Here is an 18,420-nt window from a genome sequence, read left to right on the forward strand (position 1 = left end):
TGGAGTACTGTGTCCAGTTTTGGGCCCCATACTACAAGAAGGATGTGGAAAAATTGGAAAGAGTCCAGCAGAGGGCAACAAAAATGATTACGGGACTAGAACACATGACTTATGAGGAGAAGCTGAGGGAACTGGGGATGTTTAGTCTTCAGAAGAGAAGAATGAGGGGGGATTCAACTACCTGAAAGGGGGTTCCAAAGAGGATGGCTCTAGACTTGTCAGTGGTAGGAGATGACAGAACAAGGAGTAATGGTCTCAAGTTGCAGTGGGTGAGATTTAGGTTGGATATTAGGAAAAACTTTTTCACTAGGAGGGTGGTGAAACACTGGAATGCGTTACCTAGGGAGGTGGTGGAATTTCCTTTGTTAGAGGTTTTTCAGGTCAGGCTTGACAAAGCCCTGGCTGGGATGATTTAGTCGGGGATTGGTCCTGCTTTGAGCAGGGGGTTGGACTAAATGACCTCCTGAGGTCCCTTCCAACCCTGATATTCTATGAAGGGGTTGGAATGGGGGCCGGACGGGGTGGGAAGAAGCGGGGCAGGTGTGGGGCCTCATGGAAGAGGTGGAGGGGGGGCGGGGCCAGGGGAACGGGGGGTGTCAGTGAGGGCCAATGCACTAGTCCTCATGTGGCCCTCGTGGTCATTTGAGTTTGAGACCCCTGGACTAGACGATCATAATGGTCCCTTCTGACCTTAAAGTCTATGATGGGGGGGAGGGATAGCTCAGTGGTTTGAACATTGGCCTGCTAAACCCAGGGTTGTGAGTTTAATCCTTGAGGGGGCCATTTAGGGATCTGGGGCAACTATGGGGGATTGGTCCTGCTTTGAGCAGGGGATAGATTAGATGACCTCCTGAGGTCCCTTCCAACCCTGATATTCTATGAGTCTAGTTGAAAGCAGCTATCAAATTGCCCCTCATTCTTCTCTTCTGCAGACTAAATAATCCCAGTTCCCTCAGCCTCTCCTCATAAGTCATGTGCTCGAGCTCCCTAATCATTTTTGTTACCCTCCACTGGACTCTTTCCAATTTTTCCACATCCTTCTTGTAGTGTGGGGCCCAAAACTGGACACAGTACTCCAGATGAGGCCTCACCAATGCCAAATAGAGGGGAATGATCACTTCCAATCCTCTAATTTGTCTAGGTCCCTCTGTATCCTATCCCTACCCTCCAGCATAGCTACCACTTCTCCCAGTTTAGTGTCATCTGCAAACTTGCTGAGGGTGCAATCCAGGCCATCCTCCAGATCATTAATGAAGATATTGAACAAAACCGGCCCCAGGACCGACCCTTGGGGCATTCCGCTTGATACCGGCTGCCAACTAGACATGGAGCCATTGATCACTACCCGTTGAGCCCAATGATCTAGCCAGCTTTCTATCCATCTTATGGTCCATTCATCAAGCCCATACTTCTTTAACTTGCTGGCAAGAATACTGTGGGAGACCATATCAAAAGCTTTACTAAAGTCAAGTAATAACACGTCCACTGCTGTCCCCTCATCCACAGAGCCAGTTATCTCGTCATAGAAGGCAATTAGATCAGTCAGGCATGACTTGCCCTTGGTGAATCCATGCTGACTGTTCCTGATCACTTTCCTCTCCTCTAAGTGCTTCAAACTGATTCCTTGAGGACCTGCTCCATGATTTTTCCAGGGACTGAGGCAAGGCTGACTGGCCTGTAGTTCCCCACATCCTCCTTCTTCTCTTTTTAAAAGATGGGCACTACATCAGCCTTTTTCCAGTCATGCAGCTCCTCCCCTGATTGCCATGAGTTTTCAAAGATAATGGCCAATAGCTCTGCAATCACATTTTCCAACTCCCTTAGCACCCTCAGATGCAGTGCATTTGGCCCCATGGACTTGTGCTCATCCAGTTTTTCTAAATAGTCTTGAATCACTTCTTTCTCCAGAGGACTGGTCACCTCTCCCCCATACTGTGCTGCCCAGTGCAGTAATCTGGGAGCTGACCTTGTTCATGAAGACAGAGGCAAAAAAAGTATTGAGTATATTAGCTTCTTCCACGTCCTCTGTCACTAGGTTGCCTCCCCCATTCAGTAAGGGGCCCACACTTTCCCTGACCTTCTTGTTTCTAACATACCTGAAGAAATCCTTCTTGTTACTCTTAACATCTCTTGCTAGCTGCAACTCCAAGTGTGATTTGGCCTTCCTGCATGCCTGAGCAATATTTTTATACTTCTTATAACACCTGTCACCTAAGCACTACTGAGGGTGTTGCGCTTAGGTGACAGGTGTTATCAATCGGGAGGAGCACTCTGAAGTAAGAATTGGTATCAGTGGCTAAGGTTACACTGAGATCAGAGTTGGTATCAATGGGAACGAGGTTGTACTGAGGTGAGAGTTGGTGACAATCGGGGGGTTGCTCTGAGGTAAGAGTTGGTATAAATTGTGGGGGGTTGCTCTGAATTGTGAATTGGTATCATTCAGGAGGTTGCTCTGTGGTAAGAGCTGATATTGATTGGGGGCTGTGATGAGGGGAAAGTTGGCATCGATCAAGTTGGTTGTACTGATGTGAGAGGTGGTATCAATTGGGGCAGGGGGGTTCTCTGCTGTGAGATTTTTTGTATCTGTGGGGGGTTGTGCTGAGGTGATAGTTTTAATGATCCGGGGATTGCTCTGAGCTGAGAATTGATGTCAGTTGGGGTTAATCTGAGGTGAGAGTTGGTACCAACTGGGGTTGTGTGTTACTCTGCTGTGATAGTTGATGTCATCTGGGTGTGTGTTCTCTGAGGTGATAGTTGGTATCAATTATAGGGGTTGCTCAGTGTTCAGAGTTCCTGTCAATTGGGGGGGGGAGAACTGGTATCAGTCAAGGGGGTTGCAATGAGGCGAGAATTTAAATCATTTTGGGGTTGTGCTGGGATGAGAGTTAATATCTATTGGAGGGTTGCTCTGAAATGAAAGTTTGAGTCAATCAGGGGCCTGGTGTAAGGTGAGAGGTGGTGTAAATCAGAAGGGTTGCTCTGAGGTCAGAGTTAGTTTCAAGTGTGGGGGGGGGGCAGTTCTCCTAAGATGAGAATTAGTGTGAAATGTGGGGTTGCACTGAGAGGGGGTGGCATAAATGAGGGCGGTTTCTCTGAGTTGAGAGTTGGTATTAATCGGGGAGTTGCTCCAAGGTCAAAGTTGGTATAAATCCTGGGGATTTCTCTCATGGGACTGTTGCTGTCAATCGGGGTAGTGCTCAGGTTAGAGTTGGTATTGATTGGGATGGAGGGGAATTGCACTGATGTGATAGTTTGAATCAATCAAGGTGATTGTGTTGAGGTGAGAGGTGGTATCAGTCGGTGCCCTCTGATGTGAATGTTGGTATAAATTGGGGGGTTACTCTGAGGTGTGAGTTGGTGTCAGCTGGGGGTTGCATTGAGGTGAGAGTTGGAATCAATCAAGGGTATTGTACTGAGGTGAGAAGTGGTGTCAATCCGGGGTGCCCTCTGATTTGAATGTTGGTATCAGGGGAGGATTGCACTGAGGTGAGGGTTGGTATCAATTGCAAGGTTGCTCTGAGGAGAGAGTTGGTAGCAGTCAGGAAGGGTTGCTCTACGGTAAGAGATGGTATCAATAGTAAGGTTTGCACTGAAGTAAGAGTTGGTATCACTTGGGGGACTCTGAGATGGGTGTTGGTGTCAGTGCGGGTTGAGGTAAGAGATCAGTAAATATTTCCAACAGCTGGAATTGGGACACTGGGGAGGGCTCTGAGTATAAAGAATTCTTTCCCAGGTGTCTGGCTGGTGGGTTGCATTCACAAGCTCAGAGTCTAACTGATCCCCATATTTGAGGTCAGGAAGGAGTGTTTCCCTAGGTTAGATTGGCAGAGACCCTGGTTTTTTTTGCCTTCCTTTGTATCATAGGGCACTCTTAATTTGCTGGTTTGAAGTAGAGTAAATGATGGATTGTCTGTCACTTGCAGTCTTTAAATCAAGATTTGAGGACTTCCAGCATTCATCCAGAGATTATGCTCCTATCACAGGAGTGGGTGAGTGAGTTTCTGTGGCCTCTGAAGTGAAGGAGGTCAGACTATATGATCATGATGGTCCTTTCTGGCCTTAAAGTCTATGAGTTTATGTCAATCAGGGTCTCTGAGATGAGAGATGGTTTTAGTTGAGGGAAGACCCCTGAGGTTAGAGGTGGTGTCAGGTGTGAATGGGACTTTGAGGTGTGAGATTATGTCAGCTGTGTAGTCAAAGATCAGGCAGTTCTGGCACCCTGTTCTGTGGAACTCTGCTGGGGTTCCTCTGAGTTGGAGATTGTGTCTGTTGTGGAAGCAGTTGGCTCTGAGATAAGAGTTGGTGTAATGTAATTCCTGTGTGGGACTGTGAGATGAGAGATGATGTTAGCTGGAGGACTGCTAGTCAGGGACGGTTCTGAGGTAAGAGATTATGTCAATTGGGGGTTCTCTGAGGTGATATGGTAGTAAGGGAGATGAGGGGGTGATTCCATGGAGCTCTGAAATAGGAGATGATGTCTGTTGGGTGGTGGGGTGTTTCTGAGATGGTGTAAATTGGAGGGTGGACTCTGAGGTGAGAGATCATGTCTGTTGGGGGGCAGATTTCTTTGGTGAAAACCAGAAAGACCCCTGAGGTGAGTGATGGTGTCAGTCAAGGGGAGACACCTGAGATGAGGGGAGGTGACACTTTTTTTTTGGGAGGGGAGTGGGGATACTCTGAGGTTGGAGATGTTGTCCATTGGGGGGCTCATGAAATGAAAGATTTTTTTTCAGTTGGCAGGGCTTAGGGTCAAGAGAAAGCTGTGGTTCTTTGTCCTCAGTGCTTTGCTGGGGAGGTCAGGTTTCATAACCAGTCCTGATCACTCCCTGTGGGTGGCTGGTATCCCCTCTTATCTCTTTTCTTTTCTGCTTTGCAGTTACCTCATCGCCGAGTGACATTCTCTGCAGCTAATCAGGCACAGGACTTGCAGGACCCCTCTCAACATAGTTACTATGACAGCGGGCTAGAAGAGTCAGAGACGCCAAGCAGCAAGTCATCATCAGGGCCCCGGATTGGGCCACTAGCTCTTCCTGAGGATCATTATGAGCGCACCACACCCGACGGTAGTATTGGGGAGATGGAGCACCCTGAGAACGGTAAGAGAGCCTGCTGCATGCATGTCAGCCTCCTTCCTGCAGATTGTCTTGGTGCAGGCACTTCAAAGCCTTGCAAATCTGCATCCCATGGAGGAGGGATAGGTGGGGGGGTTAGTAGCCATGTTGGGACAGCCTTGGACAGCGTGAGGCAGGGAGGCCAGAGAAAGTCACAGTTCTGAAGGCAAGAGACCACCAAGGATGAGAAGGGGCTCAGAAAGGTGGTCACTGGAGAGGAAGAAAGGAGAAAAGAGGACTTTAGAGGTAGGAGTAAAGGAGTTAAAGGGATGCCTGGGGCTGATATGGCACAGGAAGAAGGGGAACCAGAAGGCTTTGATTTGAGTTGTCAGTAGAACATCATGGAGGATAGTTGGAGGGGAGATCTTGGGGGTTAGACTAGATGACCTCCTGAGGTCCCTTCCAACCCTGATATTCTATGATTCTATGATACAGTTTGTGACTGAGCCCATGGGCAAATCACAACTCTTTGTGTCTTGGAACAAAGGCCAGGGGAGTGTCTAGACTAGCATGTACAGTTATATGTTATATGTTAAAACTGGGTCCCAGACTCTTGTTTAAACAGACTCAGAGGAGCAGTTGGGGTAGAAACAAGATGGAGTGGAGAGGGCCTATGGGATTCCTTGGTGTAGAGGTGGATATTGAAGCCATGGGAGCCTTTGTAGTGGCAGAGAGGGAGAATACAAAAGGACCAACCTTGGGATAACAATAGACATTGGAAGAAGAGGGGACATGGTGCAGTATGATTGTGGCAAACCCAAAGGCATCAGGGCTTTCCATTGAGTTTGTTCGCCATAACAGCCTAACTCTTTTTTTTATGGTCCCATCAAAAATGTTTCTTCGCTCCCACCGCAGATCATCTGCCTCTTCTCCATCTCAGGCATGGCGTGGGCACTGTCTTTGGCCCTCCGAGTGCCAGGGGTCTGTCTGTCTCCAACTAACCACTTCCCCAGGCTATCTTCTGTCAGGCTAAGTTGCCTCCTCCTGCCCAGGCTCTGGCCATGTGCCCAATACCTTCCTTACTCTGCTGTCTGCATTCTGACATACAGGAGTTTTCCTCTGAAATGAGGCCTCTCATTAAGTGGGCTGCAGAGAAACCTTTGGGGAAGAGCAGGGCAGCAAAATTGTCGTTGTGAATTTTCCTAGTGCTGGGAGAGATGGAAATAAACAGGGGTTCTCTTACTTGGGACAGGGTAGATAAAGGGCATCTGCGTGAGCACATTGCTGGGCACTTGCTGTGGCCAAAGCCTGTGGGGGGGGCACAGGCAGCCTAGGGGGTTGGAAAGCCACTGGATCTCTCCACTGGGAATACCCTTGGTGCGATGGGGATTGCATGGTGGCAAAGGCCTGGTGAGATGTGCCTCAAATCCCCCCTTATCAGTTTCTGGGACAGGGGCCTGAGAGGATATGGCTGGAGTGCACTAAGCTCCAGCTATTCTGGGCTGCTCAATGAACCCAGCAGGAGCTGCCAGACCAAGTTAGAGCAATCTCTAGGACTGACGTGGCCCCTGAATCCAGGATGTGCTAAAATGGCATAAAGCTCCCCCTCTATCTGTGGGAATTTCATACAGACCACTTCCTCCCAAAGAGGAAAAACATTCAGCCTGGAAAAAAGGGAGAAAGGGGAGGTCTGGGGCCTGGCTGATGGGGTTCTTGGGGTCTCTTGCGTATGCTGTGTAATAACCCTCAGGTAACAGCTGGGTGAGTGGAAGGGACTGTTGAGGGACCTGTGAGGAGAATTCTGATATGACACCGTGTCAGTTGGGTGAGCAATGACTGAGTGTCATCAATAATGACAGTGTTCTGGATAGGATGAAGGCCGTGTGAAAACAGAGGAGGGAATAGGAAAGGAGGAGAGACTGGAGCTGGACAGAGGAGGAGATGAAGGAAGGAGAGAGAGAACAAGGGACAGATGGGGACTCACAGAAGGCTGAAACAAGCAGCAGAGTAGAGTTCCCACTGACAGCATATGGCATCTGCCGGGGAAGATTTTGGTGGGGAAACTGAGGCTCAGCAAGAGGAGGTGACATGGTCAGCCTGCAGTGTCAGCAACAGAATCTTGGCCCTGTGCTTTAGCCACACAGTCCTTCCTCTGGCTAGTGAGACCTGCAGCTGCCTTTAGCCTCTGGGATTCTGACTATTCTGGACTCTTTTTCCCTTCTTGATGATTAATCCTGTTCAGGTCAGTTTCAGCTCCAGCAAAGCTGTCAGCATGCTATTGGAGAGACCCCTTGACTAGCCAGCAGAGGGAGATAATTTAGATCCCACTATGTTGTTGATCTCTGAGATATTCAGTTCTCAGCAGGGGATCAGAGTGCAAGGAGTGAGCTAGACCAGTGGTTTTCAGACTGCGGGTTGTGACCCAGTACTGGGTCACGGAATGTAAGGCACTGGGTTGCAGCCAGCTCCTAGGTTGGGGGGCCACAAGGCTCTGCACATGCCCCTGCCCCGCATGCTGCCCCTGCCCCAAGCACCAGCTTCCATTGGTTCCCAGCCAATGGGAGCTGGGGGTTGGGGGGGTAGTGCCTGCACGTGAGAGCCGCTTGCATGCCTCCGCCTAGGAGTCGGAGCTGCTGCTGGCCACTTCTGGGCCGCAGTGTGGTCCGTGGTGCCAGAAGAGGCAGGAAGCCCCCACTGCAACGCTGACTGGGAGCTGCCTGAAGTAAGCCCACTCCCCAACCCCATGCCCCAATCCCCTGCTCCAATCCTGAGCCCCCCCCAACCCAAAGCCACTCACTGCACCCAAAACCCCTCATCCCCTGCCCCACCCCAGATCCCTGACCCCCTACTGCACCCCAATCCCCTGCCCCAGCCCTGAGCCCCCCCAAACCTGGAGCCCCCTCCTGCACCCCAAACCCCTCATCCCCAGCCCAGAGTCTCCACCCCAAGCCCAGAGCCCTGACCCCCTCCCACACCCCAACCCCCTGTCCCAGGCCAGAGCCCCTTCCATACCCTGAACCCCTCATTCCCGACTCCATCCCTCAGCCCTCACCCCCGTACCTCAACCCTCTGCTCTAGCCCTGAACCCCTCCCACATCCCAAACCCCTCATCTCCAGCTTCACTGGGGCACGGGCATCAACAATTTTCTTCAACTAGGTTGCCAGAAAAAAGTTTGAAAACCCTGAGCTGGACCATAGACAGGACAGGGGACACTCGTCCCGGGTAGTGCCCTGCACAAAGGAGGCACATCCTCTGACTGAAGTACCTGAACATGACTCTCCTGAAAGCTGAAAATATCAGTCTCTGCTCATAAACTTTTCCCCTCCCTCCTATAGTAAGGTGCCTTCACTAACATGCTCACTGCCATGGACAGCAGCCAGGTGTGCACACACACACACATGCACACCACACATACGTGCTTGCCAACACACACATGCATGCACATGCCATGTTCACATACACAACAGGGCTGAAGAGATACAGAACTGTATTTTGTGGCCATCATCACCTGGCCTGGGTCAAGCTCCCCTCACATGTTAGTCAGGCTCCCCTGTTTCCTGAAGCTGCTGGTAAACGCACACAAACTTGATGCAGTGCAGAAAGAGTGAGAGGCCAGGGCTCCACTGATTCTTCTGACATTAACTCTAGCCTGTCTCTATGTTCTTCAGATTGTCTCACAAAGATAATTATATCAACAGAGAATATGAGAATAGGGTCAAAAATTCTGATCCACCTAGGCGATACACTGGGTGACTGTGGAACCAGGCAAAGGGATCTGTAGCTTGAAAGGTACCTAGTTACACTGCTACCTTACTTCATGATAATTGGCTAGAGATTCCTCTGGTGAGGCTAGCATATTAAGATCTGATCCATTAGGAATTTCATAGCTCAGACTAGTAGTGTGACCCAAATTAAGGAGTCCTATGGAGCAGATATCATCATGACTTTGAATCGGCTCATTCAGTTTCTCCAGCTAGTCCTCTAACAGTGCCAACTCAACAAGGGCCATACAGGGAAATCTAGTTTTGTTTCTGAGATCTTGGAAGCATAGGCCATTCTTGCCCACAGAATGAGAAGTTAATGCTGGAGAAACACTATTATTAGATCCCACACAGCTTATCATCTGTGGCAGGTGCAGGACTGCACCCTATTGTACATTTTCTAGAGTTTTATCTAGTCTAGTAATAAATGTTCAAAATGATGGGTCTTCACCATTTTCCCCAGGAGACTGTTCAAAGCCTAAGAGATCTGATGGGTGGATGATCATCTTTTGATATCTCTTCTGCTGGAAGGCAAACTGCATGGTAGTTGTGTCTTTTCTTCCGTAAGTCATCCCTTATTTGGTTATCACAGACACTTTTGGATCCTTCCTTATTGGACACCTCCTACCGTGTAAGCTGCAGTGAAGTTCTGAGTTGCAAAGGCTGCATGAGCCTTTCCAAAAAGATTTAGTAGGCTGTTGAGGGAGAGCTCTACAGTATTTTGGCATTGACATATGCCATCTTCCCTGGTAACACAATTGGTTGGTACCTTTAGTACCTGACTAGGATGTCCCCCACTTCCTATCCAGCACTCTGCAGTGCTGTCATCTGGTAGAGTGTGAAATACTGAGCTGGGGACCCCTGCATTACTTACCTGTAAGGCTGCCAGCTCCCTTGCTCACTCTGAAGACATCTGTTCCCATAATATTGAAACTTGCTCTGGTAAGGAAAGGCTGGGAATTGTTTAAGAACACTTTACTAGATGCCCAAAAAGCCACAGTCCCACAATTTAGGAAGAATGCCAAATTGGTTAAAAAACTACCCGGGGATTAGTGGAGAAGAAAAGGCAGCAATAAAAAAAGGAAATATTTCAAACAAATGGAAGAAAGGGGATGTTGATAGTAACGAATATAAATCAGAAGTTAGGAATTGCAGAAAATTGATAAGGGAAGCAAATGGACACAAAGAGAAATCTGTGGCTAGCAGAATTAAGGATAATAAAAAGAAGCTTATTAGGAACAAAAAGATGACCTCCTGAGGCCCCTTCCAACCCTGAGATATTCTATGATCAGTCCTTTGTGTAGAGCTTCCGTTTGTAGCAAAGTCCCTCCAGAGGTAAGAAGCAGGGTTGAAGACAAGATGGAGAAGCTGCAGCAGCTTTTTATAGTCTCTTGCCATGTGGTCTTTCTTTCTTTGTCCCAGGGACAAGCTGTCCATCACATGGCCTGGAAAAACCTCAGAGTTCTGTCCATAGGCATGTCCCTGCATACCTTGCTCAGTCACAAGGCATGTCTGCCTTCTCTCAGTGGGTCAATTGTATAGCTGATGGTCCTTGGTGTCAGGCTAGGCAGAGCTGACACCAATTTGTCTGGGGTGTCACCCAGAAGCATTGCATAAGTTTGAAATACAGACAGTATAGAGACAATATGCATAACTTCAACTACAAAAATGATACACATATACAGATAGCATAATCATAGCAAGAAAACCATAACCTTGTTTTAGACACCTTATTTGACCCCCTTTCTACAAGATTTGGAGCCACTACAGGACTTTGGTTGCAACAACGATCTATACAGTTACAGATTCTGTCAATAACGTCACACAAGGTCTATGTGGTTGCTCAGACAACTTCCTGGGCCAACACCTGGGATTAAGTAGGGGCACTTGGCCAATCAGAGGACTGCAGGGTACTGTCACTCTGGGTCTCGTGGGTGGTAGTTCCTGCAACGCCTATTCACACCGCTTCCTGGCTGTGCCTCTGCAGGGCCTTCTGCTGATATGGTGGGAATATCAGCCACCCCAGGCTCTGCGTACCTAGGTTTTATTCCCTGCATCCTTACAAAACTGAGGCAATTGAAATGTTTAATTTCAATCTCACTCAAAATGTTTTGATTTACTGAAAATTCAGAACATTTTGGTTTTAAGTTCGATCCAAAACAAAACTTTTTTTGGGGGGGAGGGGGGCGTAGAATTGCCTGTGAATTAAAAAAGCCACTATTTTCCCAGCTCTCTTTCTTAGGCTGGGCAGAGTATAGGCACTGTCAATCTGGCTATGGGCCTCCAGGAACACATTCCAGGTGCCAACCCGATACACCAATTGCCTGGGCCCTGAAACCAGTGCTGGCTTTCCTTAGATCCCCAAGAGCTCGTGCATGCTCTCAGAGGACAACTGAAGCTGCCAGTCTTCCAGTGTACTGCTTTCCCCTTTGGGGACTACATGAAAGTGTAAGCAAATAACACACAAACACAGCTAAGGCATTTCTAAATACATACACACTTAACTCTTAGGTAGCACAAGAGATATACAGATATCCTGTACCCAAATCCCTGTCTTAGTTTCCTCACTCCAAAAGGCCTTTGGGATTTGGCCTGTGTGTTTCCAGGTGGTTCAGGATTCTTCCTCTTCTTTTTCTCATGGGTATTAATGACCCTGCCCAGGGCAGCATGTGGCTATGTGTTGTGCTTTATGGGTGTTAGCAGTCCTGCTTGGGGTGGTATGTGGCTACATGTTGTTGATATGGAATTACTGGGCCTGCCAAAAGAGAGAACATTGGACGCTGTCCCTCTCCTGACGGAACTTGTGCTCCTGGTGGGGGGTGGGGAGCTGCAAGGAGCTGAGAGCCCAGGCTCTTAGCCCCCCCAACACTGCCCCTCTTAAGTCAGTAGAAGTGCTCCTGGTGAAGATGCACATCACCAACAGAAGGATGTGGATGTGAACCGCTGCAGTAATTACTGCAGTGGCTATAAGTCAACCTAAAATAGGTCAATATAAACTTGTAGTGTAGACATGCCCTTAGATTTCACCAACCAATTATCAAGTGAAAACTCCTCAAGCACTTTAACAGCCTTAACATGGAGTCACAGACAGTCCAATCTGGTACTTTGGTCTATCTTGCCACCCAGGTAAGCTTTCCTTTGTGATAGATGGTCCCTTACATCAAGGATCAGAGCAATATTCAAGTTAATCCCAGTCACATACCCCAAGTTAATTGCATCTTTAGATCTCAAACCAAGATAAAGTTTGTAGCTAATCCTATAATAAACTGTCTAAAGATTTATTAAGTAGTTGCCAAAGGAAATAAGAGTTATTTACAAGGTTAAAGCTGGTAAACATATATACACACAAATGAGTTCCAGTCTTAAGTTTCAAAAAGTAATAGAAGCTACTATAATAAGCAAGTTCTATATGTCCTTTAGAGCTAATTTAGTCCAAGCATGGGGATCATTTGCTTATGCTTATCAGTCCTTGCCCCTGAGAGTCCAAGCAGTATAAAAGCTTTGGACAGCTTTGCTTAAATATCTTGAGTAATTTTGTATCGTCTGCAAATTTTGCCACCTCACTGTTTATTGCTTTTATGAACATGTTGAAAAGCAATGTCTCAGTACAGACACCTTGCTTCATTCTGAAAACTGACCAATTTTTCCTACCCTTTGTTTCCTGTCTTTTAACCAGTTACTGATCCATGAGAGGACCTTCCCTCTTATCCCATGACAACTTACTTTGCTTATGAGCCTTTGGAAACGGACCTTGTCAAAGGCCTTCTGAAAGTCCAGCTATACTGTATCCATTAGATCACACTTGTCCATATGTTTTTTTGACCCCCCCGCAAGGAATTCTAATAGATCAGTGAGGCATGATTTCCCTATACAAAAGCTGTGTTTACTCTTCCCCAACAAATCGTTTTTATCTGTGTCAGATAATTCTCTTCTTTACTATAGTTTCAACCAATTTGCCTGCTCCTGAAGTTAGGGTTACCAGCCTTTTTATTGCCAGGATTGCCTCTGGGACCTTTTTAAAAATTGGCATCACATTAGCTATCTCTCAGGGCCGACTGATTCTGCCTAAAAGTGTGGGGACCCCGAGTCCCCACCCCCTCCATGGCCTCACCCCTGCCGCTCCTCTTCCTCCTAAGGCCCCACCCCTGGCCAAGCTGGAAGCTGAAGCCAGGCCACGGAACCCAGTCCCCTCAACCTGCCTGGGGTGGGGTGAGGGCCTGAGAGAAGCCCTTAGCCCATGTCCCTGCCCTCTGAATCCCCACCCCAGGCAGATGGAGGGTCAGGGGCTCCCCCCTGCTGCCTGGGCTCTGCAGGCTGCTCTTACCCAGATGGGGTCCAGCTTCTAGCCTGACCAGGGGGTGGGGTCTCAGGGGGAAGAGAAGGGGCAAAGGGCCAAGCCCATGTCAAAAGGTAGATGGGCCAGGTCTGTCTACTTTGAAAAAGTGGGCGGGCCATGGCCCCTAGGCCCCCTCTATGCCAGTGCCCCTGCCTCCACTCATCTGGTACAGAAGCTGATTAAAATGATTGGTTACATACCACAGTTAGTAGTTCTGTAATTTCATATTTGAGTTCCTTGAGTGGGTGAATACTGTCTGGTCCGGTGACTTATTACTGTTTAATTTATCGATTTGTTCCAAAACCTCCTCTATTGACACCTCAATGTGGGACAGTTCCTCAGATTTGTTACCTAGATAAGAACGGCCATGTTGAGTCAGACCAAAGGTCCATCTAGCCCAGTATCCTGTCTTCCGACAGTGGCCAATGCAGGTGCTTCAGAGGGAATGAACAGAACAGGCAATCATCAAGTGATCCATCCCCTGTCACCCATTCCCAGCTTCTGGCAGACAGAGGCTAGGGACACCATCCTTGCCCATCCTAGCTAATAGCCATTGATGGACCTATCCTCCATGAACTTATCTAGTTCTTTTTTTAACTATGTTATGGTCTTGGCCTTCACAACATCTTCTACTAAAGAGTTCCACAGGTTGACTGTGCGTTGTGCGAAGAAATACTTCCTATTGTTTGTTTTAAACCTGCTGCCTATTAATTTCATTGGGTGACCCCCTAGTTCTTGTGTTATGAGAAGGAGTAAATAACACTTCCTTATTTATTTTCTCCACCCAGTCATGATTTTATAGACCTCTATCATATCCACCCTTAGTCATCTCTTTTCCAAGCTGAAAAGTCCAGTCTTATTCATCTCTCCTCATATGGAAGCTGTTCCATACCCCTTTTAATTTTTGTTTCTTTTCCAATTCCAATATATCTTTTTTGAGATGGGGTGACCAGATCTGCATGCAGTATTCAAGGTGTGGGTGTACCATGAATTTATACAGAGGCAATATGATATTTTATGTTTTATTATCTATCCCTTTCCTAATGATTCCCAGCATTCTGTTAGCAATTCCTTAAAGGAATGGCTTAGGTGTGGGAACCTCCCTCACATCCTCTGCAGTGAAGACAGATGCAAAGAATTCTTTTAGCTTCTCTGCAGAAAAGGACCTGGGGATTACAGTAGATGAGAAGCTGGATATGAGTCAGCAGTGTGCCCTTGTTGCCAAGAAGGCTAACGGCATACTGGGCTTCATTAGTAGGAGCATTTTCAGCAGATCGAGGGAAGTGATTATTCCCGTCTATTCTGCACTGGTGAGGCCACATCTGGAGTATTGCATCCAGTTTTGGCCCCCCCACTACAGAAAGGATGTGGACAAATTGGAGAGGCTGAGGGAACTGGGCTTGTTTAGTCTGCAGAAGAGAAGAGTGAGAGGGGTTTGATAGCAGCCTTCAACCTGAAAGGGGGTTCCAAAGAGGATGGAGTTCAGCTGTTCTCAGTGGTGGCAGATGACAGAACAAGGAACAATGGTCTCAAGTTGCAGTGGGGAAGGTCTAGGCTGGATATTAGGAAACACTATTTCACTAGGAGGGTGATGAAGCACTGGAATGGGTTACCTAGGGAGGTGGTGGAACCTCCATCCTTAGAGGTTTTTAAGGCCTGGCTTGACAAAGCCCTGACTGGCATGATTTGGTTGGTGTTGGTCCTGCTTTGAGCAGAGGGTTGGACTAGATGACCTCCTGAGGTCTCTTCCAACCCCAATCTTCTATGATTCTATGCAATGGCCTTATCTTCCTTGAAAGCTCCTTTAAGTCTTTGGCTAATTACTCTTCAAAGTCGTCTTTGGCCTGCCTAATTATACATGACTTGCAGAGTTTATGCTCCTTTCTATTTTCCTCAGTAGGATTTAACTTCCAAATTTTAAGGGATGCCTTTTTGCTTCTAACCACTTCTTTTACTTTGTTTAGCCATAGTGACACTTTTTTGATTCTCTTACTGTGATTTTTAATTTGGGGTATACATTTAATTTGACCCTGTATATGGTGCAGATCTGCAGTGACTTTAATCCTTTCATAAAATAGGATCCTGAAGTCAGGCTACATTTTTTACTTATTGAGGTAGGCTTGAGACCTCTGTCAGAGCCAGGTCAGTCAGTATGTTGTGTCAGTTAGGAGTGTGCCTCCTACTTTGCCTGAGTTCCAAAACGGCTCACCCTCCCGATTGCCGAGGAAGAGTCATAAGACCTCCAAGCAGCCCACCAAAAGAAGATCTCTGGCATCGAAGTCTGCTAGGCATGGGGTTAAGAGGAAAGTGCAGCTGAAGTCCAAGCACTCCTCTTCTCCAGCACCCAAGAAACCAGCAGCAATGACTCCAGCATCGAGGCAGGTACTGTTGAGTCCAGGCCCTGAGGAAGCACCTTCCACACCTGTGGAACTGCACAAGAAATTTCTGGCAGCCTCAAATGCCTAAAGCATGCTCAGTACCAATGATCTCTTGTCACTTTCAGTGCCGGTATCACCAACAGTACAGGAGTCGGCACTCTTGGTACCACCGGACACAGGGGCTCCAACAACATTGCTGTAGTGCTCATTACTGTGTCAGCCCCATTTGCCTCAGATGGCTTGCTATCTGCGACTTGCTGCGACTTGCGATTTGGCCTCAGTCACTGGTACCATCAGTAGCAGCACCTCCATGGCTACCGGAAGGAGAGCTGTCCTCCTATTAATCAGAGGTTGGGTCTTACATTTTCCAACCTTGGAGCCACTTTCTCTAGTCCCCATCGAAGCACTACTACCCTGCAAGGGATCCTTCTGCAGGAGTACCATCAAGTGGGTGGTCAGGAGGTCACTTGGGGCCTACACCTGTCCAGTTGCCTTTTTGGAATCTGTGGGATTTCCCTATGTTTTCTAGATTATATTTTAGGCATTCTTATTCAGTCACCTTGGAGAGGTGTGCAGTATCTGCCCACCAGGTACCTCCTGTTTTTGAACCTGTTCCTGAGCCCAGTACCAGGTGCCAAGAGCTGGATGAGGAGGTCTCCACTGGACAAGTGATGGAAGAAGAGCAGCCTGAGCCTATGCTGGCCCCCTCTTCATCCTCTCCTGATGACACAGGCTCATCAGGGGGCATTTCACCTCCCGCAGATGACTATAAGGCCCACCAAGAATTGTTAAAGAGGGTGGCCTTAAGCCTGGGCATCCAGGTGGAGGCAGTGAAAGAATCCTTGCACCTCCTGATAGATATTTTGGCCTCAGCAGATCCTTCCAGAGTGACCTTGCCTCTCAGTGAGGCAAATATGGATCCCGTTAAGGCACTCTGGCAGACCCATTCATCCCAATAGGGTGTGTTAAACTTCCAAGGTTACAGTTTCTCTCTGACCTTGGATGGGTAGATGCTGCCACCACCCAAATGCAAAAAAACCCCTCCCTTTTTTGAGAACCCAGAAAGGTGCACTTGGGAATTCCTTCCTGTGGGGTACCCTCAAGCCCTTTCACCCCCTGCTTCAGGGAAGAACTGAGAATGAAAAACAAAGGAAATCAGCTGTTGTCCTCAGCTAATTAAACAACATGTGCACAAACCTCTTAGGACACAAAAAACCCAATCCTGTTCTTAAAAAAGGTAAATTTTATTAAAAACAAAAAAAGAAAATACATCTGGAACTTAGGCTTTTTGCTAGATCTTAAAAGAAACAATTACAAAAATTAAACATCAAGATAGCTCTCTTGAGGTTCAGCTTGAAGGTTACAAGCAGAACAAAAGCATCTGGGGATAGCACAGAGGAGTCCACTAGCCATAAGAAATAAACAGAAATAAACCGAATTGCATCTTCTAAACATTCCTGATTTACTTACACATTTGGGGGTTCCAAATAAGTATTTCTAGGTATGATCTGATGATCTATGATCATACCTGGCTTAAAGCTTCTCATAGCATAACTGCTCTCTGTTCCCCTCTTTCCCAGAGAACAACAACGGACACAAAGGGGAATTTTTTTCCCCATTTAAAAAAGTTCTAGCCTTCTCATTGGCTCTTTTGGTCAGGTGCCCAGTCCCTTTCCTTTACCTGGGGGACTTTGTTAACCCTTTACAGGTAAAGCAAGCGGAGAACAGCCACCAAGAGAGACTTTATAGCTAACTGGCTGGCTAGGTGTCCATAAAACAGAGCTTAACCCCCACCCCCCTTCATTTATCACAGAATGTTAGACAATCACCAGTCAGAGAAGGTCTAGATAATACTTAGTCCTGCCTTGAGTGCAGGGGACTGGACTAGACGACCTCTCCAGGTCCCTTCCAGTCCTATGATGTTATCTTCTATAAGATGCAATCCCTGAATCAAAAGATGCAAAAATTTAGATCTGTTTGTCAGGAAAGTTTATTCTACTCGGGGAGGAGAAGGCTGCAATTTAGGATTGCCAACCAGCAGGTGCTCTTCAGCCAATATAATTTTAATGTCTGTGATACCATGCTCAAGTTTAGAGACATGCTGCCAGAAGATACTAGGCAGGAGTTCTTGTAAGTGGATGAGGGGAAATCTGTGGCAAGAGCTTCATTGCAAGCTGCACTGGTTTCAGTGGACTCAGCAGCCAGGTCCATGGCTTCTGCAGTGGAGGCCATACCAGTTCCCAGGATGTTAGACCCCATTTTTGTTTATTTGCAAACTGCCTTTCCCACTTTCTCAGTGCTTGGTCCTGCATTACTAAGGACCATTGGGTGTTAAGCCACGTGGAAGTGAGATATACCCTCCAGTTCAGTTCTACCACACTCTCCCTCCCCTTCAGTCTTCAGGGACTACTTTCATGGCAAACTCTTAATTCAGGAGGTTTAGTCTCTCCTTCAGCTGTAGAGGAGATTCCGCAGAGTCTCAGAGGAAAGGGGTTCTACTCCTATTTCCTAATCCCCAAGCCAAAGGGCAGTCTCAGACCTATTTTGGACCTGTGTCAGCTCAACAAAAAGATAAAGTTCCACACAATCACCCGGGCTTCTATTATTGCCTCCCTAGATCCTGGGGACTGCCTACAATTTAAGAGATGCCTACTTTCATGTGGCAATTGTGAAGTTCCCCTCTGGTGTTATCCGGACCGGTGATCTGCTAGGTGACTCCAATCCTTGACTCTGGGAGCCAGCCTTACCATGCTCTGCTGTGAGAACCCCCCACTCCTGGGCTGTTCACGCACAGCCTCTGGCATGTAAGCTGCTCCTTGGATTGTGCAACCGAATGACACTAGCCAATACCTCCGGTCCCAGACACAACCCTAGGAACTTCCATCTTGCAGTG

At 47.6% G+C, this 18,420-nt stretch overlaps 1 protein-coding gene across 5 annotated transcripts in view; it reads left to right on the forward strand.

Annotated features, from left to right (window-relative positions):
- The window catches only part of PCDH1 (protocadherin 1), a 129,544-nt gene that overhangs the window by 62,351 nt on the left and 48,773 nt on the right, over positions 1-18,420 (forward strand). For 4 of the 5 annotated variants that reach the window (XM_073356192.2, XM_073356195.2, XM_073356193.2 and 1 more), the window contains exon 4: positions 4,877-5,096. In XM_073356192.2, coding sequence (XP_073212293.2) covers positions 4,877-5,096 — 220 coding nt within the window. Of the gene's footprint in view, positions 1-4,876; positions 5,097-12,489; positions 12,609-18,420 lie in introns of those variants that run through there. The other variant, XM_073356197.2, reaches the window with a different exon arrangement.

This window comes from Lepidochelys kempii, chromosome 8 (assembly GCF_965140285.1).
Source record: "Lepidochelys kempii isolate rLepKem1 chromosome 8, rLepKem1.hap1, whole genome shotgun sequence".
NCBI lineage: Eukaryota > Metazoa > Chordata > Testudines > Cheloniidae > Lepidochelys > Lepidochelys kempii.